At 35.9% G+C, this 21,271-nt stretch overlaps 1 protein-coding gene across 1 annotated transcript in view; it reads right to left on the reverse strand.

Annotated features, from left to right (window-relative positions):
* The window catches only part of LOC121387469 (dnaJ homolog subfamily C member 13-like), a 179,263-nt gene that overhangs the window by 42,153 nt on the left and 115,839 nt on the right, over window positions 1-21,271 (reverse strand). The window contains exons 41-47 of the mRNA XM_041518594.1: window positions 16,770-16,943; window positions 12,186-12,299; window positions 10,804-10,920; window positions 9,352-9,405; window positions 8,954-9,080; window positions 7,292-7,383; window positions 583-682 (exon numbers count right to left, since the gene is read on the reverse strand). Of these exons, the coding sequence (XP_041374528.1) occupies window positions 583-682; window positions 7,292-7,383; window positions 8,954-9,080; window positions 9,352-9,405; window positions 10,804-10,920; window positions 12,186-12,299; window positions 16,770-16,943 (778 nt within the window). The remainder of the gene's footprint in view (window positions 1-582; window positions 683-7,291; window positions 7,384-8,953; window positions 9,081-9,351; window positions 9,406-10,803; window positions 10,921-12,185; window positions 12,300-16,769; window positions 16,944-21,271) is intronic.

Here is a 21,271-nt window from a genome sequence, read left to right on the forward strand (position 1 = left end):
GGAAAGGGAGATAATGTATTCTTACACTGAGGATAAAGTAGGAGATGCTAGATGACAGAAATAAAGGAGAGGAAGGGAAGGGAGATAATGTATTCTTACACTGAGGATAAAGTAGGAGATGCTAGATGACAGAGAAATAAAGGAGAGGAAGGAAAGGGAGATAATGTATTCTTACACTGAGGATAAAGTAGGAGATGCTAGATGACAGAGAAATAAAGGATAATGTATTTTTACACTGAGGATAAAGTAGGAGATGCTAGATGACAGAGAAATAAAGGAGAGGAAGGAAAGGAGGATTACACTGAGGAAAAAGCAGAAGATGCCATAGTCCGTCCAACAGTGAACACCTTTTCAATACTATCAAATTTACTACAAGTTATTTATTTCTAAGCAGATTGATTTCTCAATTGCACACAAGAGTAGTAACTTTTTGTTATTTCCACAACACTTTTAATTGTCTTTTTATGTCAAACCAAACTGAATTTATTTTAAAAAAAACCTATTTTTATGCAATGATGGGATGGACTATATATGAGAGAGAAAATTATATTAAAGTAGAGGAAGAAAAGGGAGGTAACTCACACTGAGGAATGCTGTGAAGTGTCAGCAGCAGGTAGGCGAGCACCTCGGCTGCAGCGATGTCCTTGACACACTCCTGACACCCAGACACGCAGTTGATCACCTGAGAAAGGAAAGGAATGTCTATATAACAAGACCTTAGCACATCTTCAGATACGGTCAGTTTAACACACACAGAGAGAGAGAGAGAGAGAGAGAGAGAGAGAGAGAGAGAGAGAGAGAGAGAGAGAGAGAGAGAGAGAGAGAGAGAGAGAGAGAGAGAGAGAGAGACACACACAGAGAGAGAGAGAGAGAGAGAGAGAGAGAGAGAGAGAGAGAGAGAGAGAGAGAGAGAGAGAGAGAGAGAGAGAGAGAGAGAGAGAGAGAGAGAGAGAGAGATGGAGAGAGAGAATGAGTGAGAAATTTTGGGGGGGGGGGGGGGGACAGAGGGAAGAAAGGAAAGGACATCGTTACATTTTAAACTATTGCTACATGAAGTCTAACATGGTTATTTTGACATACCTTTACTGTCTAGATAGAAAACTGAAATTTGTTTTTAAAAGTTAGTTTGTTTTGTTAACAACACCACTAGAGCACATTGATTATTAATCATTGGCTAGTGTATTTCAAACATTTGGTAATTCTGAAACATAGTCTAATAGAGGAAACCTGCTACATTTTATATCTTCTATATGAACCATCCCAGACAGTGATTAAAATAATTTGTATTTTCTGCCAATTTAAACTGCTTAAAAACATTTAATATATGTCAACATTGACGTCCCCTACACAAGTAACCGACTAACCATAGACGAACATCAAGACGATATCAGTGTTGAGTGTGTGCAGATTGATTGTCGCGTACTACACACTACAACAAACATACAGAGAAACGATGAAGAACTCAAACCAAATGAAATGATGACTTTTCAACTTCAAAAACTAGCTCATTATGTCTTATGTACATGATGTAGCTCACGGACTGGACCAAGTCGACGGGTCGGGACCAGCCTTGGTTGGGGCTAGGGCAGGGGCGGGGGGGGGGGGGGGGGGGGGTTGCACATAATCCTACTTAAACAAGTCCGAGTGGGCGGATATTGCTCATGGCTTTAATAGGGCCAAGGCCATGACAGGTATTCACTATGGGCAATCATCGTCCTCATCAGTCTAAGTAGGTCAGCACCAGTATAAGTAGGTCAGGGTCAGTCTAAGTAGGTCAGGGTCAATCTAAGTAAGTCAAGGCCAGTAGGATGGATTAATAGCAACGTGACAAGATCATCAAGGTCAAGGTCATGGAAGGAATAGGCCCTTATACTACTCAGTGGTTGGAATAAGAAATAGCCGAATGAGCCCATCGATGGAGATCAATCATAGATCAATCATTGACCAACCGTGCATCAGGCGAGGGCTTTACAGTTAGGGACGGGGAAAACCTGATCCCAACAAGTGAGACTGATACTGGGAAAACCTGATCCCAACAAGTGAGATTGATACTGGGAAAACCTGATCCCAACAAGTGAGATTGATACTGGGAAAACCTGATCCCAACAAGTGAAAATGATACTGGGAAAACCTGATACCAACTAGTGAGATTGATACTGGGAAAACCTGATCCCAACAAGTGAGATTGATACTGGGAAAACCTGATCACAAGTGAGACTGATACTGGGAAAACCTGATACTGGGAAAACTTGATCCCAACAAGTGAGATTGATACTGGGAAAACCTGATCCCAATAAGTGAGATTGATACTGGGAAAACCTGATCCCAACAAGTGAGACTGATACTGGGAAAACCTGATCCCAACAAGTGAGATTGATACTGGGAAAACCTGATCCCAACAAGTGAGATTGATATTGAGAAAACCTGACCCCAACAAAACAAGTGAGATTGATACTGGGAAAACCTGATCCCAACAAGTGAGACCGATACTGAGAAAACCTGACCCCAACAAGTGAGATTGATACTGGGAAAACCTGATCCCAACAAGTGAGATTGATACTGGGAAAACCTGATCCCAACAAGTGAGATTGATATTGAGAAAACCTGACCCCAACAAAACAAGTGAGATTGATACTGGGAAAACCTGACCCCAACAAGTGAGATTGATACTGGGAAAACCTGATCCCAACAAGTGAGATTGATACTGGGAAAACCTGATTCCAACAAGTGAGATTGATATTGAGAAAACCTGACCCCAACCAAACAAGTGAGATTGATACTGGGAAAACCTGATCCCAACAAGTGAGATTGATACTGGGAAAACCTGATCCCAACAAGTGAGATTGATATTGAGAAAACCTGACCCCAACAAAACAAGTGAGATTGATACTGAGAAAACCTGACCCCAACAAGTGAGATTGATACTGGGAAAACCTGATCCCAACAAGTGAGATTGATACTGAGAAAACCTAATCCCAACAAGTGAGATTGATATTGAGAAAACCTGACCCCAACAAGTGAGATTGATACTGGGAAAACCTGATCCCAACAAGTGAGATTGATACTGGGAAAACCTGATCCCAACAAGTGAGATTGATATTGAGAAAACCTGACCCCAACAAAACAAGTGAGATTGATACTGAGAAAACCTGACCCCAACAAGTGAGATTGATACTGGGAAAACCTGATCCCAACAAGTGAGATTGATACTGAGAAAACCTGATCCCAACAAGTGAGATTGATATTGAGAAAACCTGACCCCAACCAAACAAGTGAGATTGATACTGGGAAAACCTGATCCCAACAAGTGAGATTGATACTGGGAAAACCTGATCCCAACAAGTGAGATTGATATTGAGAAAACCTGACCCCAACAAAACAAATGAGATTGATACTGAGAAAACCTGACCCCAACAAGTGAGATTGATACTGGGAAAACCTGATCCCAACAAGTGAGATTGATACTGAGAAAACCTAATCCCAACAAGTGAGATTGATATTGAGAAAACCTGACCCCAACAAGTGAGATTGATACTGGGAAAACCTGATCCCAACAAGTGAGATTGATACTAGGATAACCTGATCCCAACAAGTGAGATTGATATTGAGAAAACCTGACCCCAACAAAACAAGTGAGATTGATACTGAGAAAACCTGACCCCAACAAGTGAGATTGATACTGGGAATACCTGATCCCAACAAGTGAGATTGATACTGAGAAAACCTGATCCCAACAAGTGAGATTGATATTGAGAAAACCTGACCCCAACCAAACAAGTGAGATTGATACTGGGAAAACCTGATCCCAACAAGTGAGATTGATACTGGGAAAACCTGATCCCAACAAGTGAGATTGATATTGAGAAAACATGACCCCAACAAAACAAGTGAGATTGATACTGAGAAAACCTGACCCCAACAAGTGAGATTGATACTGGGAAAACCTGATCCCAACAAGTGAGATTGATACTGGGAAAACCTGATCCCAACAAGTGAGATTGATACTGAGAAAACCTGACCCCAACCAAACAAGTCAGATTGATACTGGGAAAACCTGATCCCAACAAGTGAGATTGATACTGGGAAAACCTGATCCCAACAAGTGAGATTGATACTGAGAAAACCTGACCCCAACCAAACAAGTGAGATTGATACTGGGAAAACCTGACCCCAACAAGTGAGACTGATACTGGGAAAACCTGATCCCAACAAGTGAGATTGATACTGGGAAAACCTGATCCCAACAAGTGTGATTGATACTGGGAAAACCTGATCCCAACAAGTGTGATTGATACTGGGAAAACCTGATCCCAACAAGTGTGACTGATACTGGGAAAACCTGATCCCAACAAGTGTGATTGATACTGGGAAAACCTGATCCCAACAAGTGAGATTGATACTGGGAAAACCTGACCCCAACAAGTGAGATTGATACTGGGAAAACCTGATCCCAACAATGAATGAATGAATGAATGAATGTTTAACGACACCCCAGCACGAAAAACACATCGGTTATTGGGTGTCAAACTATGGTAATGGAAACAAATAAGGTGATGATCAAAATCAATAGAAAAATTCAAGATATAAATAAAAACAGTGTAAAGAACTGTGCAAAAATACAAATACAAATATCACAGATAGATACTGACTTTTACTCTAAACTTCAATGTGTGCTGTATTGGCCATTCTCAAAGAGAATGTTACACCCCTGCACCACGGTGAGGTTACAGCACGTGCAGGGGTGATCCAAACAAGTGAGATTGATATTGTAACCTATCCTCCCTCAGGTGAGTGCCCTACCACTGAGCTACATCCTACAACAAGAAGTGTGTTTTGTTTAACAACACCACTAGAGCACATTGATTTATTTATCATAAATTTAAAAAAACCCCACATTGTTCTGTTATTAAGCTCCAAACTAAAGCAGGTGATAACAATCATAAATTTAAAAAAACCCACATTGTTCTGTTATTAAACTCCAAACTGAAGCAGGTGATAACAATCATAAATAAAAAAAAAAACCACATTGTTCTGTTATTAAACTCCAAACTAAAGCAGGTGATAACAATCATAAATATAAAAAAACCCACATTGTTCTGTTATTAAACTCCAAACTGATGTTAATAAATTGAAGTTGTTATTAAAACCTAGTTATTGAAAAGAATCTAACATGAAATGACATTAAAAAGACAGTTCTAAGTTTGTTGCCACTGTAAGATGTTCCGACTTATATTTTAACTACTAAAATTACATACTAAATATTGTTTCTTCTTTAGAATAGAGGTGTCTGTATATTCAACGTTTCCTCTTGTCCCATTATTTGTATGTAGCCCAAGCTGAATTTGGTCTCCCAACAATTTCGTACGTACGAAAAAATATATATTGGGAAACGAAATGAAGTTTCAACTAGTTCAATACTGGGATGATAGAAACACATTTAAATATACAGACACTGATATTTTATGAAGGAAGATGTATTTAATTCAAATTTGTTGTCCTTGAAACGTCTCTGGTAGTCCGCAACATCTTAGCAATAGCAACGAACTCAGGACTGTCCCTTTAATAAAACCTGATGTCACGTTCTTATAGCCAGAAGGAATGTATTAAAACATCAAATATGTTGGTAAAACCTGAAGTAATGTTATATAAACCACAAGTCATGTTATTCAAACCAGGCTTGACTAATGAGAACCTAACATGCTATTTTAGACAGGAATCCTGTTATTTTACAAAGAAAGGTTTATTAAAACGAAAAATGATGTTATTAAAATAAAAAACCATGTTATTAAAACGAGAACCTAACTTGTAATTAAAACCTTAAGTAATGTTATTTGAACCAGAAATCATGTTATTAACACTTTGCTTGCTGCTAAAAATATTTTAAAAATATACTTACCCTATTCTCTGCCAGTGGTAAAGTAATTTAAAATGTCTTGGATAGGCTTCAATGATTTTAGTTATTAGTATGCAAGTCTAGAGACAGGCATTTACATTTAGATTAAATTAAGGTCTTTTTTGCACTGGGCAGCAAATTCTTGTTGGCAGTTTCCCTGAGAGATGTGACATTGTGCAACATTTGCTGCCAGCAGAATGCAAAGAGTTTTAACAAAGTGATGTTATTAAAACTAAGTAATGTTACCTGAAGTACAGTATATAAACCCTGAAACTGTTAGTACAATATCAAATTATTTTATAAAACCCAAAACCATGAAAAAAAACATCATATTATAACCTTGTGGTGCTATTAGAACCTTAAGTGACGATGTCAGAACCAAACACATTTTACTAAAACATGAAGTGATGTTATGAAAATCAGGTATTAGAACATAGTGTCTTTATTACAACAAGCAGCGATGTCATTAGAATCAGCAGCGATGTCATTAGAATCAGCAGTCATGTCGTTAGAATCAGCAGTCCTGATATTAGAATCAGCAGTCGTGTCGTTAGAATCAGCAGTCATGTCGTTAGAATCAGCAGTCATGTCGTTAAAATCAGCAGTCCTGATATTAGAACCAGCAGTCGTGTCGTTAGAATCAGCAGTCATGTCGTTAGAATCAGCAGTCATGTCGTTAGAATCAGCAGTCATGTGATTAGAATCAGCAGTCATGTCGTTAGAATCAGCAGTCATGTCGTTATTAGAATCAGCAGTCGTGTTATTAGAATCAACAGTCATGTCATTAGAATAAACAATCATGTTGTTAGAATCAGTAGTCATGTTGTTAGAATCAACAGTCACGTCATTAGAATAAACAGTCATGGAACAAAAAGCAGAAAGAATGTTATTACAATATACAGTCAAATCCACTTAATTGGATATCAGATTATTGTATAGTTCGGATATTTGAATATGTGCTAACCCTAACCCTGAATAACAATATATGTAACAATTTGTTTAGTTTATTTGTGTGATTACCTCGAGAGGGTTAGGGTGAGGTTTAGCCTGAATAACGATGTATGTAACAATTTGTTTAGTTTATTCGTGTGATTACCTCGAGAGGGTTAGGGGTTAGGTTTAGCCTGAATGACGATGTATATAACAATTTGTTTAGTTTATTTGTGTGATTACCTCGAGAGGGTTAGGGTTAGGTTTAGCCTGAATGACAATGTATGTAACAATTTGTTTAGTTTATTTGTGTGATTACCTCGAGAGGGTTAGGGGTTAGGTTTAGCCTGAATAACAATGTATGTAACAATTTGTTTAGTTTATTTGTGTGATTACCTCAAGAGGGTTAGTGTTAGGTTTAGCCTGATGATGTATGTAACAATTTGTTTAGTTTATTTGTGTGATTACCTCAAGAGCCGACCGCTGCAGTCTGATACAGTTCTCTAAGCGGAGAAGAGCAAACAGCAGCTTGAAGTGGCCAATACACTGAATCTCCACACCTGCAATTATAAACATGTTAATTACTACATGTGAATCAATTATAAATATGTTAATTACAACATGTGAATCAATTATAAACTTGCTATTACTACATATGAATCAATAATAAACATGTTAATTACTACATGAGAATCAATTATAAACATGCTAATTACATGTGATTAAATTATAAACATTTAATTACATGTGAATCAATTATAAGCATGTTAATTACAACATGTGAATCAATTATAAACATGTTAATTACAACATGCAAATCAATAATAAACATGTTAATTACAGTGTTTGAAATAAATGGTTGTCCAGTGGACAAGTAAAAGTGTATAATGCTGTTTCATTTTGAGCAATCAAAAACATTGTCCTTGCTCTGAATAAAAACATGTGAATCAATTATAAACATGTTAATTACAACACGTGAATCAATTATAAACATGTTAATTACAACATGTGAATCAATTATAAACATGTTAATTACAACATGTGAATCAATTATAAACATGTTAATTACAATATGTGAATCAATTATACACATGCTAATTACAATATGTGAATCAATAATAAACATGTTAATTACAACATGTGAATCACTGTTCTTAGAGTATCTCCTGTGTTCAAGGGCTATAACTGCCAAAAAAAAGGTAATAGTCTGTAACTCTACAACTTGATCTATAACTGTCAAAAATAGGTAATAGTCTGTAACTCTACAACTTGATCTATAACTGTCAAAAATAGGTAATAGTCTGTAACTCTACAACTTGATCTATAACTGTCAAAAATAGGTAATAGTCTGTAACTCTACAACTTGATCTATAACTGTCAAAAATAGGTAATAGTCTGTAACTCTACAACTTGATCTATAACTGTACATGAAATAGCTACACACAAAATTTCAGCTCAATATCTTGCAAAACAAAGTCCATAAAACTAGAGGTGCAGAAAGTACTCGCCCGATAGCGAAATTAGAGTACAAATTCTGACGGACCAGATAAACAATACAACTACTAATCCGACGGGCGATCAAGGTTTCGGGCGTGGGGGGTGGGGGTGCTGGGGGGGGGCAGGGGTGGTGTTTTTTTAAATTTTGTTTGCCATATGATGTTGATCACTTGGCCAACAAAGTGTTAGCCAAGTGTTATTAATACTATTTTTGTCAAATTTATATCTATCATTTGAAGTGTATATTACAATATTGTTAAACAATAATATTTTCATCTATGGGCTGGCAAACTAGTAGAAATACTGGCAAACTAGTAGAAATACTGGCAAACTAGTAGAAATACTGGTGGGCTAGTACATTTTAGTTGGTTCTGGCCCGGAGGGCTAGTGAAATATTTTCGATTTCTGCACCCCTGAAAACTATATGTGGGACAGACGGACGGACAGACAGACGAAACCCATAGTCCCCTCTGGTTGGACTAAAAAGGCTCTGTTAGTTAACACATTACAATGCCAGCAAACTCAGCACAGTCTTTTTAATATCATTAGAGAAATGGGTAAAATCCCAAATTACCTGGATTGTTTTTAACATCTCTTGATATCATTAGAGAAATGTGTAAAATCCCAAATTACCTGGATTGTTTTTAATAACATTGCACAAAGCTTCGAGAGCCATCTCCACTTTGGACAGTCTGACAGCCTGGTCTGCTTTTAGTGCAGACTGGCCTTGTTGTTGAAGCATCATCAGAGAATGAAGATACTGCAAGAAATAAAAACAAACATCATCATCATCATCTTCATCACCATCATCACATTACCACCCAGTGCAGACTTGCCTTTCTGTTGAAACGTCATTTCAGAATGTAGACACTGCATTGTACATATGTACATTCGTATGTACATATTATATCTCTCAACAACTCGTTGAGAGGGGACAATAATTTTCGGGGTCCCTTAAAATAAAAAAATAAACCCCCAGAAAACCTAAAATAAGCTAATCAAGTAAATAGAAGTGAAATCATTTGACCCACCTGAGCCTGGGATCCCAGGTAGTCGAGCAAGTCAATTGTGAAGCCTTTCGGGTTCTGCAAGAAAAGAGACATCATCACAAAGGCTTGTCCCAAAGTAGCACAAAGTTAAATTGCTTTGTTTAAAAACACCACTAGAGCATATTGATGTATTAATCATCGGCTATTGGATGTCAAACATTTGGTAATTTTGACTTATAGTCTTAGAGAGGAAATCTGCTACATTTTTTCATTAGTAGAAAGGAATTTTCTATATGCCCCATCCCACAGACAGGTATATATGATATACACTGCCTGGAATGAGAAAAGGCCAAATGAGCCCACTGATGGGGATCGATTCCAGACCGACCACACATTAGGTGAATGCTTTACTACTGAGCTAGGTCGCGCCCCCCTGCCAAGTAGCACATTACTAGCTTCCTACCAAAAGCATTTATTCTGATATTTTTTAAATGTAAAGGTTCTGCATTCGCATAAAAATAAAATATAATTTCATTCATGGTCCATCATTAATGTCAAAACCTATTCATTTAAATTAAGTAATTAATTCTGATTAGAAACGTTATCATTAAATATTCAGAAATTAAGTAATCAATTCTGATTAGAAACGTTATCATTAAATATTCAGAAATTATTCATAACTTATTCATAACAGCAAAGGATGAATAACATACACTACCTCAAGATGAAATGTTGACTGTTCATTATAAATATAACACTACCTCAAGAGGAAAAGTTGACTGTTCATTATAAATATAACACTACCTCATGAGGAAAAGTTGACTGTTCATTATAAATATAACACTACCTCAAGAGGAAAAGTTGACTGTCCATTATAAATATAACACTACCTCAAGAGGAAAAGTTGACTGTTCATTATAAATATAACACTACCTCAAGAGGAAAAGTTGACTGTTCATTATAAATATAACACTACCTCAAGAGGAAAAGTTGACTGTCCATTATAAATATAACACTACCTCAAGAGGAAACGTTGACTGTTCATTATAAATATAACACTACCTCATTATAAATATAACACTACCTCAAGAGGAAAAGTTGACTGTCCATTATAAATATAACACTACCTCAAGAGGAAAAGATGACTGTTCATTATAAATATAACACTACCTCATTATAAATATAACACTACCTCAAGAGGAAAAGTTGACTGTTCATTATAAATATAACACTACCTCAAGAGGAAACGTTGACTGTTCATTATAAATATAACACTACCTCAAGAGGAAACGTTGACTGTTCATTATAAATATAACACTACCTCAAGAGGAAAAGTTGACTGTTCATTATAAATATAACACTACCTCATTATAAATATAACACTACCTCAAGAGGAAAAGTTGACTGTTCATTATAAATATAACACTACCTCATTATAAATATAACACTACCTCAAGAGGAAAAGTTGACTGTTCATTATAAATATAACACTACCTCAAGAGGAAAAGTTGACTGTTCATTATAAATGCGAACAAATATTTCTCCCACTATCAGTTCTTTTGCGTGAATGTCAAACACAAACTGAGCACCATATAATTCATCACATTCTCCCTGTAAACAGAGAAATACGTATTAGTACTGATGTGTTCAACATGTCTCATGTTGGCAGCCATTATAACATATGTATCACATTCTCCCTGTAAAAAGAGAAATACGTATTAGTACTGATATGTCCAAGCATGTCTCCTGTTGGCTGCCATTATAACATATAATTCATCACATTCTCCCTGTAAAAAGAGAAATACGTATTAAAAATGATGTGTCCGAGCATGTCTTCTGTTGGCTGCCATTATAACGTATGTCCCACTAATAAAACCTTTCAGCAATTCAAATGGCTGCCCGTCCGTTTAGAATATGCAGTTTTCTTCAGGTCTTATTGTGTTTGTGTAGTAGCCTGAAGTTTTATTCTACTTTTTATTCTAAATCTTTTAAATTTTGTTTCCATATGTATGAAATTAACTGGAAGGTAAAATCCATTTTAAGCCACTAGAAACATAGATACACCTGGTCCAGTAATTTCATTTGTTATAAAGAGTCTATTATTTGTGAACGTCTGACAAACACAGATACACCTGGTCTAGTAATTTCATTTGTTATAAAGGGTTTATTATTTGTGAACATCTGACAAACATAGATACACTGGTCCAGTAATTTCAGTTGTTATAAAGGGTTTATTATTTGTGAACTTCTTACAAACATAGATACACTGGTCCAGTAATTTCATTTGTTATAAAGAGTATTATTTGTGAACGTCTGACAAACACAGATTCACTGGTCCAGTAATTTCAGTTGTTATGAAGGGTCTATTATTTGTGAACGTCTGACAAACACAGATACACCTGGGTCTAGTAATTTCAGTTGTTATGAAGGGTTTATTATTTGTGAACATCTGACAAACACAGATTCACTGGTCCAGTAATTTCAGTTGTTATGAAGGGTCTATTATTTGTGACCTTCTTACAATGCAGAAAACTCAAGACACTGTAGGAACACATAGTGAAATGAAAAATATCTCTTCAGAACAAAAATAACAATTTAAACTAAAATAAAACCACTACACATGTCTTAGAACAATAAAGAAACAAGTAAATGAGGCTATACATTTATAGATATATATATTACAATTATCAAAAAACAAAAGATAAAAACACAAATGCATAGATATAAAAAAAAACATTTTCCTCACAGGATCTGGGGTTGCGAAGAATGCATGTACACTGTATGTTTAAGTGGTTTTAGCCTCTCCCAAAATAAAAATTAGGCCTACTGTTTAATGATTAAGATGAAAGACAATTTTGTGCAAAAATCATATTTACGGTTTTGATCATTCTGTGTTGCTGGTCTGTGAGAAACTCCATAAGCTGAGCTCTTGTCGCATTGTCCCAGATCAAATAGGGATTTTCTGTGTTGCTGTTCAGCAGTTTCAACAACTGGAAGTATCAACAACACTTTACAATCCTGTACAAAAAACCAACTGAAAGTATCAACAACACTTTACAATCCTGTACAAATAAACAACTGAAAGTATCAACAACACTTTACAATCCTGTACAAATAAACAACTGAAAGTATCAACAACACTTTACAATCCTGTACAAATAAACAACAACTGAAAGTATCAACAACACTTTACAATCCTGTACAAATAAACAACTGAAAGTATCAACAACACTCTACAATCCTGTACAAATAAACAACTGAAAGTATCAATAACACTTTACAATCCTGTACAAATAAACAACTTAAAGTATCAACAACACTTTACAATCCTGTACAAATAAACAACAACTGAAAGTATCAACAACACTTTACAATCCTGTTTAAATAAACAATTGAAAGTATCAACAACACTTTACAATCCTGTACAAATAAACAACTGAAAGTATCAACAACACTTTACAATCCTGTACAAATAAACAACTGAAAGTATCAACAACACTTTACAATCCTGTTTAAATAAACAACTGAAAGTATCAACAACACTTTACAATCCTGTACAAATAAACAACAACTGAAAGTATCAACAACACTTTACAATCCTGTTTAAATAAACAATTGAAAGTATCAACAACACTTTACAATCCTGTACAAATAAACAACTGAAAGTATCAACATCACTTTACAATCCTGTACAAATAAACAACTGAAAGTATCAACAACACTTTACAATCCTGTTTAAATAAACAACTGAAAGTATCAACAACACTTTACAATCCTGTACAAATAAACAACAACTGAAAGTATCAACAACACTTTACAATCCTGTACAAATAAACAACTGAAAGTATCAACAACACTTTACAATCCTGTACAAATAAACAACAACTGAAAGTATCAACAACACTTTAGAATCCTGTTTAAATAAACAACTGAAAGTATCAACAACACTTTGCAATCCTGTACAAATAAACAACTGAAAGTATCAACAACACTTTACAATCCTGTTTAAATAAACAACTTAAAGTATCAACAACACCTTACAATCCTGTACAAATAAAAACAACAACTTAAAGTATAACAACACTTTACAATCCTGTTTAAATAAACAACTGAAAGTATCAACAACATTTTACAATCCTGTTTAAATAAACAACTGAAATTATCAACAACACTTTCACAGTAGTCATACAGAAAAATGATAGATAAAGGTTTTTAAAATTATTTCACAGTAGAGCCATACTGAAAAATTATAAAGGTTTTAAAATTATTTCACAGTAGTCATAATGAAAAAAAGATATATGTTTTAAAATTATTTCACAGTAGTCATAATGAATAAAAGATAGATAAAAGTTTTAAAATTATTTCACAGTAGTCATAATGAACAAAAGATAGATAAAAGTTTTAAAGTTATTTCACAGTAGTCATAATGAAAAAAAGATATATGTTTTTAAATTATTTCACAGTAGTCATAATGAATAAAAGATAGATAAAGGTTTTTAAATTACTTCACAGTAGTCATATTGAAAAAAGATAGATAAAAGTTTTAAAATTATTTCACAGTAGTCATAATGAAAAAAGATAGATAAAAGTTTTAAAATTATTTCACAGTAGTCATAATGAATAAAAGATAGATAAAGGTTTTTAAATTACTTCACAGTAGTAGTATAGTCATAATGAAAAAAGATAGATAAAGGTTTTTAAATTATTTCATAGTAGTCATAATGAAAAAAGATATAGGTTTTTAAATTATTTCACAGGAGAGTCATACTCAGTGTTCTCATTGGGTGAAAATTAAGAGGGTGGCATCGCAGCACCACACCCTTCAAAGGAAAAAAAAAAAAAACGGAAAAAAAAGAAGAAAAAAGGGAAAGCTTGGTTACCATATATCGTCGTGTGTTGGTTGATCAACTTTGTGGAAAGAGATACTCATTATTTTGCCTCTCATTATTTTGCCTCTCATTATTTGGTACAAAAAAGATGATAGGAAATACAAGCTGACTTATGTTGTGACAGTTGTCGGTGTGACACTCACGGGCAATTCCGGTTTTGATGAACCGATCAAAGTTTTAATATTATTTTGATAAATATTTCAGGATATATGTAAAACAATAAAGATGTTTGTAAAGTGATCCCCTAATATGGGATTAAAACTTTTTTTGCTTCATTTTATTTCCATCTTCATCGAATGAATCGATCGCTTTGAAATCGCCAACTGGAAAGGCAGTGTATACATGTATATTATTTGGCACTCAAGATAAATTATTTTAATTATAAACACTACCACATCCATCGTTTTTATAAGCGGTGATATCCCCCCAAAAATTAAAAGTTTATAATATTTTATAAAGAATTGGTGATCACGTGACAGATTTGGCACCAAATAAGTGGTTTTTCAGTCAGAGATTGTCGAGTCGATAACAAATAAAATGTTTTCATTGCTCCACTAAAATATAACATTTATTGCATGTATCAAACAAACAAATGGATACAGGTATGGGAGAAAATAGAGGTTGTTAAAAAGACTGTTAAATTAAGTTACAGTAACTGTCGTAAGCTACTGAAGTTTTTCGTCAGTTGCATTTTTGTACACACAACGCGGCTTGTTTCCTTTGATGTCCAGTGTGCAGAATGATGATCATTTTTTGTACACACACCGCGGCTTGTTTCCTTTGATGTCCAGTGTGCAGAATGATGATCATTTTTTGTACACACACCGCGGCTTGTTTCCTTTGATGTCCAGTGTGCAGAATGATGATTATTTTTCATACACACACCGCGGCTTGTTTCCTTTGATGTCCAGTGTGCAGAATGATGATTATTTTTCGTACACACCGCGGCTTGTTTCCTTTGATGTCCAGTGTGCAGAATGATGATTATTTTTCGTACACAACGCGGCTTGTTTCCTTTGATGTCCAGTGTGCAGAATGATGATCATTTTTTGTACACACACCGCGGCTTGTTTCCTTTGATGTCCAGTGTGCAGAATGATGATTATTTTTCATACACACACCACGGCTTGTTTCCTTTGATGTCCAGTGTGCAGAATGATGATTATTTTTCGTACACACCGCGGCTTGTTTCCTTTGATGTCCAGTGTGCAGAATGATGATTATTTTTCATACACACACCGCGGCTTGTTTCCTTTGATGTCCAGTGTGCAGAATGATGATTATTTTTGTGTGAGAAACAAATGTGTGTATTTGGAAATAGTGGAGATAGGTGCTGTAAGGTGCTGTAAAGTATAGTAGTAAGGTGTGGGAAAATAAAGAGGGATGCAGAAAAATAAAGGAGGGCGGCAAAATGCAATAGTGGTGCAGGCTGCCCCGATTAAATGGAGCAGCGAGAACACTGGATACTGAAAATCGATAGATAAAAGTTTTTAAGTGGAAATCACCAGTAGGATACACAAACATCATCACAATTTACATAGATAAAGGTTTTTAATTAAGTGGAAATCACCAGTAGGATACACAGACATCATCACAATTTACATACCTCAGCTGTGTTTTCATTGGATAGTTTTTAAGTGGAAATCACCAGTAGGATACACAAACATCATCACAATTTACATAGATAAAGGTTTTTAACCTTCTGACTACTGCAGGCGAGATATCTCGCCCGACGTCACGTCAATTGATATACTGTACACTGTATACAGTGCATTCCCCAATTCATATTTCCCGCCGCTTTGCACACGACACTCACCGGAAACGGAAATATAATTAAAGAAAAAAGATTTTTTTTCAAAATGGTGGTTTTTGTTTTGATTTTTTCAATTGAAAATACCTTGAAATTTTGAGTTCAAAAAGTGGTTTTCGGCAAATATTTTCGCTTGACAACAATGGCGGCACGTCGCGGTAATTTTCAGGGATCGATAGCTGATTGTAACAGCTAATTTGATAATAAATTTGATCGTTTTACCAACAACGAAAATTACCAAATATTGTAATATGAATAGTAGTTCGGGTTTAAAAAAAAATTCTGGTCAGAAAACCACTGTTATCGGGAATAATGGACATAAATACTGGACAGCTGGCCACAAATGCCCGTAAGTAAACGCAACTTTTTCGATTTTTTGCCTAATTTTAATCACCATTAGCCGATCTAAAATAATAAAAATTACAAAAAAAGACACAAAAATAATACTTACCGATTCCTTTTTGAACTTTATTTCATGTATTTATGAAACATTTAAGTGAATATATGTGAGTAAAAATTATAAACTTGTACCCACTCAACGTGGTTTTTGTTCAAAATTAATCCAGTAGTCTAAAGGTTAAGTGGAAATCACCAGTAGGATACACGAACATCACAATTTACATAAATAAAGTTTTTTAAGTGGAAATCACCAGTAGGATACACAAACATCATCACAATTTACATACCGCAGCTGTGTTTTCATTGGATAGTTTTTAAGTGGAAATCACCAGTAGGATACACAAACATCACAATTTACATACCTCAGCTGTGTTTTCATTGGATAGTTTTTGCGCCAAATATGGTGTCAGCATTGCCATCAAGGACTTCTTCACAGCTGGATTGTCAGGACTAGAATGGGGGCTTTTGTTGTCATAGTAACCACCCAGTCTGGCACATGCCCACACACTGAGCCTTGCAAGCTCATTCGCTACTTCCTTAAAAATAGATAAAACATCTATCAAACTACCAATGTAAAAACAGATAAAACATCTATCAAACTATCAATGTAAAAACAGATAACACATCTATCAAACTACCAATGTAAAAACAGATAAAACATCTATCAAACTATCAATGTAAAAACAGATAACACATCTATCAAACTACCAATGTAAAAACAGATAACACATCTATCAAACTATCAATGTAAAAACAGATAAAACATCTATCAAACTATCAATGTAAAAACAGATAAAACATCTATTAAAGAACTTATAATGCAAAAGGCACAAAACATTTATCAAACAACTATCTATATAATAAAACAAACAAAACATCTATGAAACTATTGAATGAGATGTAAAAAAACAAACACAGACCTTTTGATGTAAAATCCCCAAGACAAAACATCAAACTTTTGATGTAAAAAAAAAAGAGCAGATAAAACAACCTACAGCCTAAACTACACCTGGACGTAGACTAGACTACATCTAGAACCCATCTAGACTACACCTAGATGTAGTCTACATCTAGACTACATCTAGACTACATCTAGACTACACCTGTACATAGACTAGACTACATGTAGAACCCATCTAGACTACACCTGGACGTAGACTAGACTACATCTAGAGTACACCTGGAGGTAGACTAGACTACATCTAGACTGTACCTGGAGGTAGACTAGACTACATCTAGAACCCATCTAGACTACACCTGGATGTAGACTTGACTACACATCTAGACTACACCTGGACATAGACTAGACTACATCTAGAACCCATCTAGACTACACCTGGACATAGACTAGACTACATCTAGACTACACCTGGACATAGACTAGACTACATCTAGAACCCATCTAGACTACACCTGGACATAGACTAGACTACATCTAGACTACACCTGGATGTAGACTAGACTACATCTAGACTACACCTGGATGTAGACTAGACTACATCTAGACTACACCTGGACATAGACTAGACTACATCTAGACTACACCTGTACATAGACTAGACTACATCTAGAACCCATCTAGACTACACCTGGACGTAGACTAGACTACATATAGACTACACCTGGACGTAGACTAGACTGCATCTAGAACCCATCTAGACTACACCTGGACGTAGACTAGACTACATCTAGACTACACCTGGACATGGACTAGACTACATCTAGAACCCATCTAGACTACACCTGGACATAGACTAGACTACATCTAGACTACACCTGGACATAGACTAGACTACATCTAGAACCCATCTAGACTACACCTGGACATAGACTAGACTACATCTAGACTACACCTGGACATGGACTAGACTACATCTAGAACCCATCTAGACTACACCTGGACATAGACTAGACTACATCTAGACTACACCTGGATGTAGACTAGACTACATCTAGACTACACCTGGAGGTAGACTAGACTACATCTAGACTACACCTGGACGTAGTCTAGACTACCTCTAGAACCCATAGACTACACCTGGACGTAGACTAGACTACATCTAGACTACACCTGGACATAGACTAGACTATATCTAGACTACACCTGGACGTAGTTTAGACTACCTCTAGAACCCATCTAGACTACACCCAGATGTAGACTTGACTACACATCTAGACTACACCTGGACATAGACTAGACTACATCTAGAACCCATCTAGACTACACCTGGACATAGACTAGACTACATCTAGACTACACCTGGATGTAGACTAGACTACATCTAGACTACACCTGGAGGTAGACTAGACTACATCTAGAACCCATCTAGACTACACCTGGACGTAGACTAGACTACACCTGTACATAGACTAGACTACATCTAGAACCCATCTAGACTACACCTGGACGTAGTCTAGACTACCTCTAGAACCCATCTAGACTACACCTGGACGTAGACTAGACTACATCTAGACTACACCTGGACATAGACTAGACTATATCTAGACTACACCTGGACGTAGTCTAGACTACCTCTAGAACCCATCTAGACTACACCTGGATGTAGACTTGACTACATATCTAGACTACACCTGGACATAGACTAGACTACATCTAGAACCCATCTAGACTACACCTGGACATAGACTAGACTACATCTAGACTACACCTGGATGTAGACTAGACTACATCTAGACTACACCTGGAGGTAGACTAGACTACATCTAGAACCCATCTAGACTACACCTGGACGTAGACTAGACTACATCTAGACTACACCTGTACATAGACTAGACTACATCTAGAACCCATCTAGACTACACCTGGACGTAGTCTAGACTACCTCTAGAACCCATCTAGACTACACCTGGACATAGACTAGACTACATCTAGACTACACCTGGACATAGACTAGACTACATCTAGAACCCATCTAGACTACACCTGGAGGTAGACTAGACTACATCTAGAACCCATCTAGACTACACCTGGACATAGACTAGACTACATCTAGACTACACCTGGACATAGACTAGACTATATCTAGAACCCATCTAGACTACACCTGGACGTAGACTAGACTACATCTAGACTACACCTGGAGGTAGACTAGACCATCTAGAATACATGTACAGGGGTCGAATTTTACGCTATTCTGCAAATAGTAAATTTCAAAATGGAATAGTAAAACAATTCTTCCAATATTCCATCATGAATGTGAAAATAAAGCATGAAATACCGAAAATCGCCTGCGACTATTCCACTTACGCTTTTTCTTCAGCTACATTTTTCTGCAGAACAAATCTTCGCGCTACTAAGACCTTTCTCAGGCACTTACCGGTACAAATAAACATCTTTTTGATCGAGACTAATGTTTGGAGTGAGTTCATTTGTAATTCAGCTAGTACGCAGCATCGACTGGTATATAAACAATTGTTCATTACGCAATGTTGTACAGGGTGACGTAGCAGTCAGGAAAACTAGTGGTACATTAATAATTGAAGGGATAGTACATTTTAAGACGGAATAGTGTTTTTCGAAATTCACTATTCCTTTGGGATAGTGGTAAAACAAATTAACTTTCAACCTCTGATGTACATCATCAGGCATCGAAATAAGCATTGTGTCTGGTAACCCATTTACAGGTTCCCACAAAATATAGCCGGTGACCTATAGGTTACCACAACTATATGAAAGTTAGAATTGAATTCCTCTTATCTGGAAGTAAATTTATCTAGTGGGCACTGCTTAAACGCAGATTGCCGAAATTGCTTTACAACTGTACAAGTGCACACAAACATCGGTGCAATTTCGTATGAGAAAACGAAACGCGGAAGTAAATTCATCTAGTGGACGCTGCTTAAATGCGGAATGACTATTATAGCTTACAATTGCACATCGATGCAATTTCTTACCAGAAAATGAAACGCAGAAGTCTGGAATGCATTGCCTGGTTTACATTCGGAAACGAAACTACCATTCTTAAAATTTTTGTCGAGAACAAAACACCTGAACGACCATTCTCAACTTATTTCGATGCCTGCATCATGTATAGACTACACCTAGACTAGACTAGACCATGTATAGACTACAACTAGACTAGACTACATCATGTATAGACTTGACTATATCATGTATAGACTATACCTTGACTAGACTACATCATGTATAGACTATACCTAGACTAGACTACATAATGTATAGACTACACATAGACTAGACTACATCATGTATAGACTATACCTTGACTAGACTACATCATGTATAGACTACATCTAGACTAGACTACATCATGTATAGACTACATCTAGACTAGACTACATCATGTATAGACTACATCTAGACTAGACTACGTCATGTATAGACTATACCTTGACTAGACTACATCAAGTATAGACTACACATAGACTAGACTACATCATGTATAGACTAGACCTAGACTAGACTGCATCATGTATAGACTACACCTAGACTAGACTGCATCATGTATAGACTACATCTAGACTAGACTACGTCATGTATATACTACAACTAGACTAGACTACGTCATGTATAGACTACAACTAGACTAGACTACATCATGTATAGACTACACATAGACACTACATCATGTATAGACTACATCTAGACTAGACTACATCATGTATAGACTACATCTAGACTAGACTTCATCATGTATAGACTACATCTAGACTACATCATGTATAGACTACACCTAGACTACATCATGTATAGACTAGACTACATCTAGACTACATCATGTATAGACTACATCTAGACTAGACTACATCATGTATAGACTACACCTAGACTACATCATGTATAGACTACACCTAGACTGCATCATGTATAGACTACATCTAG

The sequence above is a fragment of the Gigantopelta aegis genome, chromosome 13 (assembly GCF_016097555.1).
Source record: "Gigantopelta aegis isolate Gae_Host chromosome 13, Gae_host_genome, whole genome shotgun sequence".
Taxonomy (NCBI): domain Eukaryota; kingdom Metazoa; phylum Mollusca; class Gastropoda; order Neomphalida; family Peltospiridae; genus Gigantopelta; species Gigantopelta aegis.